This window comes from Colias croceus, chromosome 8 (assembly GCF_905220415.1).
Source record: "Colias croceus chromosome 8, ilColCroc2.1".
Lineage (NCBI taxonomy): Eukaryota > Metazoa > Arthropoda > Insecta > Lepidoptera > Pieridae > Colias > Colias croceus.
This window is the reverse complement of record NC_059544.1, coordinates 6,877,059-6,888,994: the sequence shown is the minus strand read 5'-3', so window position 1 is coordinate 6,888,994 and position 11,936 is coordinate 6,877,059. Positions and strand designations below refer to the sequence as shown.

The following is an 11,936-nucleotide window of genomic DNA, read 5'->3' as shown; positions in this document are numbered from 1 at the left end:
TAAAAATACAATGATAATGATTTATTAAAAATATAGAATATTGCGTTTTTCAATTAATGATGTGATAAATAATATGACCATTTATAAAACACGCTTTAGAGACTTTATTCTTTATTCTAAACAAAACAGTTTCCAAGACTGTAGAACATATTAACTTTTATTAAAATTATATGAATAAAGGAAGGCAGACAAAGCTCTATATATTATGTAGTTATTTCATACAGGTATAAGAATAACGTTTGTGTTAATGATAAGATTGATAATATGGCTTGGTCAATAATTTATTTAGAACTTAATGTATGAATCAGTCTTAAAAATATACATAATATATTAATGCAGGTATAAAGTACAATATAATTGATATGCATAATAAATTTATTTGCCTTACCCCTGGCCCTCTTGAGAATCCGGTTATACAAAACAAGAACGAAAATGAAGAAAAGAGAAACTTTTATTTGTTTTTTCTGAACCGGAAATAACGTAAATAACGAGGGTTTAATTTTATTGGTGATACAAATTAGAAATAAGTATAATAAAATATTTACCTGTATATAGGCAATAAGTAAGAATTTATACAAAAACGCATTGAAATCTAATCAGAAGAAATTCATTTTTCATTATTACGGGGGCGTGTGAAAGCCGCAGTGTTTATCTCAGATTAATTAAAATTTTTTCTTATGTACCTGAGTACATAGGACAAAATTTTAAATCTCAAAGGTGATCGTATTTCTCAATTCATTATCAAAGTTCCTTATAACGTTATAAATTGCTATGATACATAGTAACTTAGAGTAACTTTGACATTGAAGTAAATAATTCATGTTAAAAGCATTACAGTTGTTTAGCATACTTACGCATATGTATTATTTGACTATAGATTTAGTAATTAGCTATTTAACGTAGACAAAAATTATTAAATAAGATAATACAATGCTATATAATATATATTATCTGTGCACCTATCTAAATGATATACTTATAAGCTTGCAAAATATACAGTCATATAGACAAAAGGCATATATTTTAGCTTAATGTATGTACATACTGCATGTATCCTGAATTTTTATCTTCACAATAAAAAAATATTTATACTGTTAACACGTTAAATAATCGTTTCCACTGTGGTTCTGTAAAAGAAAATCGAAATTGTTATGCTTATAAGTTTTAAGATTAAGATATTTTATTTTACATTATAACAATATTTTAATGTTTCTATGTAAATGTAAAATAAGACGTATATTTACTTACCAGTATATTTTGGAAGATAAATGAATAATTGTCGTAATAACACCAGTGCAATTATTAAGATGTATCCAATACCATAAATGCAGGATACAAAGCATAATGCTAGGCTGGAAACAAATAAAGAATGACTTAGACCTACATTCATATAAAAATAAATAGTCAGACGAATAACTGGTATATGATAACTAAATCTTGAACATTAACAATATTTGTACCTATTAGAAAATAAGCTGAAAATACAAGCTGCTTTGCTCGTACAATCAAAGGAAAAAAAATAGAAAACCTTTTGTAGGTAATGAGATATATAACTGGAAAAAGTAACTTTTATCACAATTCAAAAGAGAGACAAACAAATCAGTAGGTAACTTATAAGCTGGCAAGCGAAATTATTAAGGTGCAAATTTTTTCCCTTCATAAGTTTTTACATAGATTATAATTAAAATTTAATAATAGTTGTTGTTAAATTTTGAAACACTAACAAGTTTACCAAGGCGAAGCTAGGGCCTAGCAACTTATAATTTACTTTATAATTGATAGTTACTTACTAAAATTCAAAATAGACATCATTGCAGTCTTGAGGTACTAGTATTGAGCCATATAGTGTTGATGGCTGACAAATGGTAGTTAGGCCCAAGTTTGTTCCCATGAGCAAGGTAGCAAACGCAAAAGCTTGGCCACACAAGAAGTAAATATAATTTGGTCTGAAAACACAACAATCCCACCTGTAACATTTATTAAGGAATTAGAATAAATTATTAACCATAATATGAAAAAATATATTTATCCTTGGATGGTATAACATATAATATGAATATTTTACAATGATTTGTTTTTTCGATTTTTTTGATTCTGATTCCATTACATGTAAGTTACTGAATAACTTGGAAGCTGAATTGGTTGGAACCAATTCAGGTCTAGAATTATCATATCATAGCAAGCAGAAACCTTTATACTTAAATCAACAATTTCCAAAATAACGGACATATAATGTTAGTTAGTATGGAGATTAATATTTACTTAAAAAAGTACATACCAAATTGAATGGAAATATCTTTCATTTACTTCTAACTGACATATCTGGCAGTAATATGAGTCCGATGTTAAAACAGGACTGTGAAAAAAAAGAAAATAATTTAAATATAATCCACATTTATATTATATAGGACTGATTTATCTACTAAATAAAATCACATACCTATACTCTTTTCCTTTTCCAGTATACAACTCATAATCAGCTATGGATTTCATTTTATAAAAAAAGTAACATGTGCTAGTTAGAAGAACTAAAAATAAAAAGTTTTCTAGAAGAGTAATTTCTAGTAATGTTAGAATTCCAAGCTCAAATACTAGAAATAAGCATATTCCGGATGATAAAGTCCAAGAATAAAAAAATGGAGACCTGGAAATATATTCAACATTTATATATATGTTCAAAATATTATCACATATCAAAATCATGGTGCGAGCGAGCGAGAGGATTAAGTCAAATATTATAAATCAAAAATACACTTCCTTCCTTTATTTATTTTATAAAATATGAACTGGACCACATAAAACGTTATAAATAATACATTGTGGTAATTACAACTGCTGAAAGAAATAGAAAGCCTGGTCTACATTTTAGATAGTAGTTTTTTACAATTCTAGTTGTACACATAATAGCAAAGTGGAAGTTTCACCTGTTTTTCTGTCGTGGACGAGATTGAACATATAATGCACCCATTCCGATAAATATCATAACAATTACTGTCACTGTGAACGATATAGTAGCAATAATTAATAAAAGTGGTAATATAACGAAAGGTAAAATATTATCTCTGTCCATTCTTTTGGCCGCAGTTTTGCTGGATCCATTTGGCAATAATATGTCTTCAACCATCGTGAGCTTGAATAATTTAAGATCTTTACTTATTAAATTTGGTGTTCTATGTAATCTTTCTTAATTTCCAATAAAACGTCGAATTTTACGAAATAAAATGAGAAATTTGTTATTGTTATTATTATAGTGAATGTTGACATTTATCATACGATTTTTTCGAGTTGTCAAATGTCAATTGATATTTTGACAAATGACAATTGGCAACAATATTCTCCAAAATGACAACAATCAGCAACCAAATTATTATATCACAGATAAGTAATATACTTTTTCACCTTTTTCTTAAACATTATTTGTAGCATTCATGGAAGTATATACCATTTGTGGTACCATTATACTTTTTCTCTACTGTGTTCTGCGGAACGTGGTATACTTAGAAATCTTATTAGAAATATTATGGGTGTAACTTAGGGTGTAAAAATATGTATGTAAATTGATTAAAATTTATTGTTTTCTACAAAACTTGTCACACTTATCCCTTCATCTGGCTCAGTTTAGCCCAAGATGGAAATATATTCAACATTTATAATAAAAGCGTTTGTTACATGTGTTGTTACCACATACCTACAATGTTTGTTACCCGATAAAGATTAAATTAGTCTTTGATTAAGTAGGTTCCATAGTAAACAATATTTTTAAAATGGATAATAATATTATATACTTAGAGCATTACACCAACGGTATAAAGTAGGTACCTACATATTTTATTTAGGTTTATTCATTACCTACAAAAGTACAAATTTTTCTGCAAAAATAAAATTTCTAGTAACTAAATATAAATTCTTCCTTTGGCATGTCGTGTGTTAATCGAAAAAAGAATAACGCATGAAAGAATAAGTGGGACTTCGTTCTATTTTTTTTTTATTTAAAGCAATTTCGAGAAAAGTCTACCAAAGAATTTAAACGGTGATTAATTTTATCTAATAATAATATATCATATTCGTGTTAAATAAGTCACGCAAAGTCAACTAATTAAATATATCTGGGTGAGTACTTACTTGGTGTTAAAAAATTAAGAATGATATTATGTTATTTCTATCATAATAGGTACTTGCTCTGTGTCACTAGCTGCCTTTAGCTGCTCACCCCGGCTGAGGTAACGAGTTGACTTATTTTTAATAAAAAAATACATGTGTTTCGTAGTTTAACAGTACATAGCTTAATAAGAATATAATGAATTATTCAATTAATAATCTGTTCATAACATACAATCATATCAGAAACAGGTTTCAATGTTTGATACAAACCGTCTAAATAGATGGTTTTTATGGTTTTTACTTTTTACACTCTGTGGACTGTGCTACTCCACACAGGCATGGCACCGTGTTTTTTAGTACTAAGACGGCATCTTTTTATCTTATACTTGCTTCTACGCTCGGTTTCACCCGCATTGCTCTAAGTCTAGCCTATATAATATAGTCTAAAACCTTCCTCGATAAATGGGCTATCTAACACCGAAAGAATTTTTAAAATCGGACCAGTAGTTCATAAGATTAGCGCGTTCAAACAAACAAACTCTTCAGCTTTATAATATTAGTATATAGCTATAATAAGAATCTATATATAATATAGATTCTTATTATTTTCCCCAAACTAATGCACATGAATTTTGGAATATTATAAAACTGACGAATTTGATGGTTTGTTAGTTTTAAAGCGCATATTATGAAAACCACAATGAAAATTACTGGGCCGATTTAAAAAAATCAAAAATTCTTTCACGGCTGGTTATATGTGCGTATAGTGTAGACTGTAGGCTGTAGCGCTATAGACTGTGGCTATAGAGCTATGTAATAATTATTACCTATGTACCTACCATTGGCGAAGACAGGGCAGACCATAATTAAAATATTTAAAATATACAGAAAATGGTTGAGCAGTGAGCAATACGTACACAAAAATATGTAACAACAATGGGAATAAAAACACAGAACCTCTTTATTTTTTTATACCGAATAATGTTCATTTTCAAATATGTACATAATATATATAATACCTATAGCGCATTCATTCATACGTATGTTTATATCAAGTTTATATTCAGTTTCTAATGATCTTGTTGCTTATGTGTAGTTAATCGATTTAAAATATTTTTTTTTTAAATGGAACCTCGGTTAGACAATATTTACAAAATTACATTTACGGTTTATTTTTTCTTGTTTCGTGATTACTGATAACATTATGACGTACTTACCTACAATAAAGAATAGTAATCTAAATTCTAAAGTCTCTGTTTAATAATATTAGCTCACAATGGCCTCGGCTGGACACGGTTCGCTTGGTTATTCAGTATGTATGTAAGTACTTGGTTACTCGGGCCGGGGACCAATTCGCCGGTCTCGTTTTCCGACACACACAAACATACATGCAATCGTCAGTCAACAAGAGTTTGCGCGCGCAAGCGTACTATATCGCTATATTTTTTTACCTTATCCGCCAGCTACGACAAAATCCAGTATTGATCGGGCTTCTGCCGCGAAACGGCGTCTTGAAATGTGATATGAACACTGCGCGGTCAATCACTGTGCGCTGTAATTGTTTGATTCTCCAAGGCGACTATATGGCGATTTCATAATGGAAGAGTGATTTTATAAGCAATGGCGAGTGTGTGACATCGAAAGGGACTTAAGCGATATGTCGAAGGTAGGTTTCTTTCAATGTATATTTCGAGAAGATAATTTTCATTCGAGGTTCTGAAAACCATGGCCAAGGACGCTCTGTTACACGTACAGCCTTTAGTATAGACATACCCTAAAATATTATTGATTCACACATTACTGCATAACTACGTCGATTTAATTATTTTACATTAAGTTATGTAATGTTAACACTAATTAATGGGCAATTCGAACATTTATTAATGTTAAGTGGGTAGTTTTGAAAAATATATGAAGATAGGTACTTATAATTCATGGTTGTCGAGAATACTTTTTAAATATTCCAGTTTATTTCTTTGTTTATAATTTGCGGAATGTTAATACTTCTTTTGAATCGACGCAATTTAGGTTGATTAAAACGTGACCCAATGAAAATAAAAGATCCGCATGTCGTCTATACCTATAACCATTACCTAGCTATACAGTATACATAATCGATGTGATACGTCTACATAATTTAAGAGACCTACGTGTACTTTATTTTTTTAAAGCAGATGGAAAATACGACTGATTTTATTTCATCCCAAAATCTATAACTCAAATAATTTGTTTCTGAAATCTGAAGACCAATAGATATAATTAGATAGGTAGGTGCGTCCGTCCGAATGACCTAATATTAAATAACTAATGAAGTCACTGTTTCTATTTCTTTTAAATTATGCACAATGACTATGGCTTTCATTTGACAATTGTCTGGATGTGACCTCATTTAAGGATTCCTTTGATCATACATATAGTAACTACCTACAATATTGGCCTTCATCGTTTATTTGTCAGTCCTACCTACAGTAGGTATTCAATGAGCATCTCCATACTACTCTTAATTCTTATGCATTTTTTACAAACATTCCATTGGGTATGAAGGTAGTAGTAGTAGTAGGTAGTAGGTACGAAGGCCTCAAAGGGTCCGTTTGAATCTCGTTATACCTATTTTGTAACACAATAGAAGCTTTCCCATTGGATTTATCAATTTTCATTGGGAATTTTTATAATTTGTTAATATTTGTTTCATATTTTATATGTATTTTATTTTGTGCTTACTAACTTTCTATATTCTCTCTACCTAATCGAGTTCCTTCTCGTTAATTTATCAAATATTCATCCACTATTAGGGTTACCAATTTATTTATAATTATTTATCAACGATCCAATGATTTGGATAAACATAATATCTACCTAATGTTTTATATTTGTTATGAGTTAATTCGCGTGTACATCTAGGTATTTAGAACAGAAGATGATCGTGAAAAAATATAACTAGGTGGCTACCTACCTTTTTGTTCATAGTTATGTTCACTACCTAGTTAGGTACACAAATTATGATTGAAAAAATTATATTCGCATTCATAATTCGATGCTTAGGTACATTCTGAATGCAAATAATTGAAAACATTTCTCTCCTTTATATTTTGTCAGTCTTATTTCTATCCCTAAATATAAGATTTATACGTAGGGTTTTAGGTATTTAATTATATTATTGTTTTATTCGTGCTTTTCCACATGTAGGCATAAATCATACCGATAATAGCCCAACCGATATTAATAAAGTTTTAATTTTTATTAAAATACCTATGCTATATCTCTTATATACATATAAAAATGAATCGCAAAATGTGTTGGTAAGCGCATAACTCGAGAGCGGCTGAACCGATTTCGATAATTCTTTTTTTATTATATTCCTTGAAGTACGAGGATGGTTCATATGTAGAGAAAACGTAAACTTGTACCACGGGCGAAGCCGGGGCGGACCGCTAGTACCTACCTAATAAAGCGGAATACTGGTGTTATTTTATTGTATTGTTTTAACTAGTGTAAGTTAAGTAGGAACGGAACGAGATTACAAATAAAATCTTTTACTTACGTTCAAAAAACAAATAGTTAGGTAGGTATTTGTCACATTTCTAATCAGTTTAATAATTTATTAAACAGCTTAAAATGTATTTATTTACCGCTTGCTTTCTGTATAAAAAGTGACATAACCAGTAGAGGCATAAAAAGAGGATCGAGATCCCGCTTTGTACTGATTGCTCAAATGCTCACGTTTAGCTGGTTACTCATTGCAAACTATAAATATCAAAATACATCTTGGTTGCAAAAAATCAACTAAGCATCGGTCATTACACCGTGGTTGACCTCATCGATCTAACTTTTTATCGGAATAGATTTTTTGACAGAATTATATTTGGTGGGGAAGAGGGGACTGGTTCTAAATTCTAATAGTACCTATTACCAACGTGAATTTTTTTTGAACTGACAAGTTTTTATCAGTGAATAGGTACTTATTCAATGAAATTTCTAGAGGATACTGAACTATTAAAAAATACGTGTATTTTAAAGAATTTTATCAATTACATTTGTGCGGCTACATGTTCTCGTTCCATGTTTATTAATCTAGTTTCATTGATTCAATTGCATTAATTGAAGCTTTTTAAGATATTCACTACCAAAAACAAAGCAAATTATTATTACCATTTACCGTGTCTAAAGACTAAATTATAATGTTATTGTGTAAAACAGAAGTGATTTATGTTATGAGACATAAAAACACTAATTGAGATGGCCACGACAGTGATGATATCTGCTTGCTTTCAAGTACAGAGGCATTATTGACGACATTATAGGTACATTATCAATGGAAACATATCGAACACCTAACTTGTAATAAAATAGTATACAAATTTTACTTACTTAACTTCACAATAGATAAAAAAATGTTATTGTAAATATTGCTGAAAATTTTTCTATCAATCATTCTAAATCCTAGCAGTACCTATCTAAGTGAAGTAGTAGGTACCTGCCAACCTTGTACATTCTCATTCCTGGTAACCTGACTATTTTTCCGGCATTAGCCTACTATTTTAATTCTTTAAACCTAAATATACAAAAATTTCTACTAAATCTAGTAAGCATACAATGCGCTATTGTATTCATTGTGTAGGTAGGTAATGTAAAATAATTAATGAGTTTCATGCGCCAATTTTCTTTAGGTTAGAACGAGCGATCAATGTTTCCGCATAAAATGGCTTCTCCTATTATGTTGTAACTTGATATGGATATTATTATTTTTTTCAAAAAAAAAAAGAAAGGTTTAGATAGAGCGACATTGGAAGTAGTAACTAGGTATAAGATCTGTCTTATTTTTTTTAATCAATGATAAATAATAAATAGCGTACCTATCTATAAGTAAGACTAACAACCACATATTGGGATATAATACACAATATGTAAATACTTATTCTACTAGTTAACTAGTAACACTAACAACTAATCAGTAATATTTATGTCAAATAGATTTGATGATCAAATTCATCAATATGTATTATATATCTGATATCGATAAAGTCTGGTATGTTTTGATTTAAAATCTTTATTTATTTAGCTGCGATATTAGTATTCAATTAGTTTTAAAAATACATATTATATGTCCATATAAGTAAAGGCGCTTGTTGTAAATTCATAAAAAAACCTTTTTATATCAAAAGAACGAGTTTAACAAGTTCCAAAACCAGCTATGTATATGTTGAGACGCATTCGTCGATTGCAAAAAAAAAACATAATATTGGTTGGTATCTGTCGATCGCATTTCAATTGATTTTTATATTAATTATTTTTTCAAGTACCTATAATATACTAGGTACCTAGGTACTATTTAAGAAAACGGTCTGAGTATTTTTATAGTCGTCATAAACACTTAAATTACCTAGGTATATGCTGGGTATATGAATATTAGTTACCCAATCATTATAAGAGTTAAGCTTATTAAAATTTAAAACACTTTTCTTTTTCTCTATTTGAAAAATTCCTCAAAACCGCTGTGCGAAAACACAGAGAGCGTAAAAATATTTTAATTGTTTTCATAACTATGGTTAATATCTTATGTGTTTCAACTAATTAAAAGATATAAATATAATATATTATAAATTACTATGAAAATAATATTAAAAAATTAAAATATGTTTTCAGTGTAACTTCGTTTTGTCGTAGTAAAAAATTAAATAAATGCTCGTATATCCCACGCAAAGGTTATAACCGGTCAAGTGCAAGTTTGTGAGTGGGCCGAAAGTTTTCAATAGATAATCAATTTATATTGAGAATGTTTTTACATATTACTAATTCATTTTTCTCTTCTAAATAATCTGTAGGTACCAGTTTTGTTTGAAACTTACCAAACTTTGGTTTTAGCGGTAACGTAGAAAATTAGCAAGGTTGTCTTGTCGAAATCACTAACCCACCAAAAACATTTTCATGTAAAATGTTGCCAAGACGAGCCCATATGACTCGCACTGTCAAAAAGTTATCAGATCTCATGTAGAGCCAAGCTTTTAACACTACACGCCCTAACTCTACAAGGCCTAACTTCACAAACTCTACACCTTAGTCAAAATATGTGGCTTGGCCATTTCGCTACATTCACATCGGCGTAAGGTGAAAAATTAATTCACTTTTGTGTTATACAATAGTTCTTGTAGTAACGAACGGCCAAGCCACATATTTTGACTAAGGTGTAGAGTTTGTGAAGTTAGGCCTTGTAGAGTTAGGGCGTGTAGTGTTAAAAGCTTGGCTCTACATGAGATCTGATAACTTTTTGACAGTGCGAGTCATATGGGCTCGTCTTGGCAACATTTTACATGAAAATGTTTTTGGTGGGATTTCATTTCTTTTTGTAAGTTGTTTGTAACAAAATTTTAAATGTCGATTAAAGTTTTATTTATTTCTTTTTTTTTAACAAGGAGTACCTATACAGTATACATATATATATCTAGGGGAACCAAGTTTTAGATTATTAGATTAGACCTCTAACGTCATCAAAATTTAATTTAAAATTACAGGTCTCATACAAACTCCCATCCCCTAGTTTAAGGGGTTGGGGGATGAAAGTTACAAGTTTCATAATTTTTTTGTTGTTTGTGTGCTAATACTAGCTTACATACAAAATTTCAGCTTTCTAGGACATTAGGAAATACCTTAAGAATTTTGATGATCATCAGTGAGTCAGTGACGAAATTAGCGGTTTTTAGATATAAATAAAATCTGAAGTATAAAAGCTAATGTAATTAAAACTTAATATATTCAATAAGTCCGCTATTGACAATATATCCCGAAAATTTTGTTGATCTAGCATAATCCAAACCCAAGTTATGAGGGTTCAAAAAAACGTCGAAGCGCTTCGAGAAAAGGTAGGTAGTGCCCGCTTGTTCGCTTGGCTCGTCTTGGCGGGGGCACTACCGTGCCCCCAGATACGATTAGGTAACATTAAGCCTGTCAGTGGCAGGAACTTGTGGGGTTTAATGATTCCGCTGAAAGTAATAAGAAAGGAAGTGTGTGGCAAATGCCTGCTAATACAGTACCTACCTATGTACATTAAATTACAACGATAAATCAGGGTGCTTCTTGTTTGAAAGTCAAACTTCTGAAAACACTTAAGTGTAGTGGAAATACCTATATGAAAAATATGGTATGTATAAAGTATTTGTTATTTCCATGCTACGTTTTCTAACCTAAGCGGCAAGCGATGTGCTCTACTTGGATGAACGTCTGTCTTGAAGTAGCCTATTCCACTAATATTGTAATACTGTGCCTATTCACCCTAGCTTTGAAAAGGTCCAATAGTTCCTGAATATTTTGGTAACATTTTTTATTTATACCTTTGACTTTACCTTATGGCGTATCGTGATATTTTATGTAATATGTTGTAGAGATTTGAGATTTCTATTTGCTTAACATTTACGTATCATCATGACGACTGCTTATATTCACTAAACTGATTGAAATACAAAAGCATTGTCACTGCTAACTTTCCTAGTAGATATCAAACTTTCAAACAAATGAAGACATAACATAGGTTTTAAAAAGAAGATTCATTACATTTTATTTTTAACTAGTTTTCCACCCGTGGCATCGCCCGCGCAGTCAAAGAGAAACCCGCATAGTTCCCGTTCCCGTGGGAATTCCGGAATAAATCCTATCCTATGCCCCGGGGTAAAAAGTACCCTATGTCTCTTCACGGGTATCAAAATATCTCTATCCCAAATTTCATGTAAATTGGTTCAGTAGTTAAGGCGTGATAGAGTAACAGACAGACAGACAGACAGAGTTACTTTCGCATTTATAATATTAAAGTATGGCCTTCCGCAGACGGTTTTGCCTGCTTTGTC

General features: G+C 30.4%; 2 protein-coding genes across 2 annotated transcripts in view; one reads left to right on the top strand and one right to left on the bottom strand.

Annotated features, from left to right (window-relative positions):
- Positions 1 to 26: 26 nt before the first annotated feature.
- Positions 27 to 3,292, bottom strand: LOC123693819 (palmitoyltransferase ZDHHC23-A). The gene is made up of 6 exons (XM_045639056.1): positions 2,925 to 3,292; positions 2,441 to 2,644; positions 2,279 to 2,356; positions 1,791 to 1,967; positions 1,249 to 1,352; positions 27 to 1,127 (listed from the first exon to the last, which is right to left on the bottom strand). Exons 1-6 carry the CDS (start codon positions 3,122 to 3,124, stop codon positions 1,087 to 1,089), a joined length of 804 nt encoding a protein of 267 aa, XP_045495012.1. The 5' UTR covers positions 3,125 to 3,292; the 3' UTR covers positions 27 to 1,086.
- Positions 3,293 to 5,496: 2,204 nt separating this feature from the next.
- The window catches only part of LOC123693795, a 75,474-nt gene continuing 69,034 nt past the window's right edge, over positions 5,497 to 11,936 (top strand). Inside the window, exon 1 of the mRNA XM_045639012.1 lies at positions 5,497 to 5,767. Coding sequence (XP_045494968.1) covers positions 5,759 to 5,767 — 9 coding nt within the window. The 5' untranslated portion in view covers positions 5,497 to 5,758. The remainder of the gene's footprint in view (positions 5,768 to 11,936) is intronic.

What these genes read in the sequence shown, in the direction of transcription:
- LOC123693819 (XM_045639056.1), bottom strand. Translation starts at nt 3,124, where the DNA reads ATGGTTGAAGACATATTATTGCCAAATGGATCCAGCAAAACTGCGGCC. An exon ending in GGAAAAGGAAAAGAGTATAG is followed by an intron (nt 2,357 to 2,440) that starts GTATGTGATTTT and finishes TTTTTTTCACAG; the next exon opens with TCCTGTTTTAACATCGGACT. An exon ending in AGATATTTCCATTCAATTTG is followed by an intron (nt 1,968 to 2,278) that starts GTATGTACTTTT and finishes TAAATGTTACAG; the next exon opens with GTGGGATTGTTGTGTTTTCA.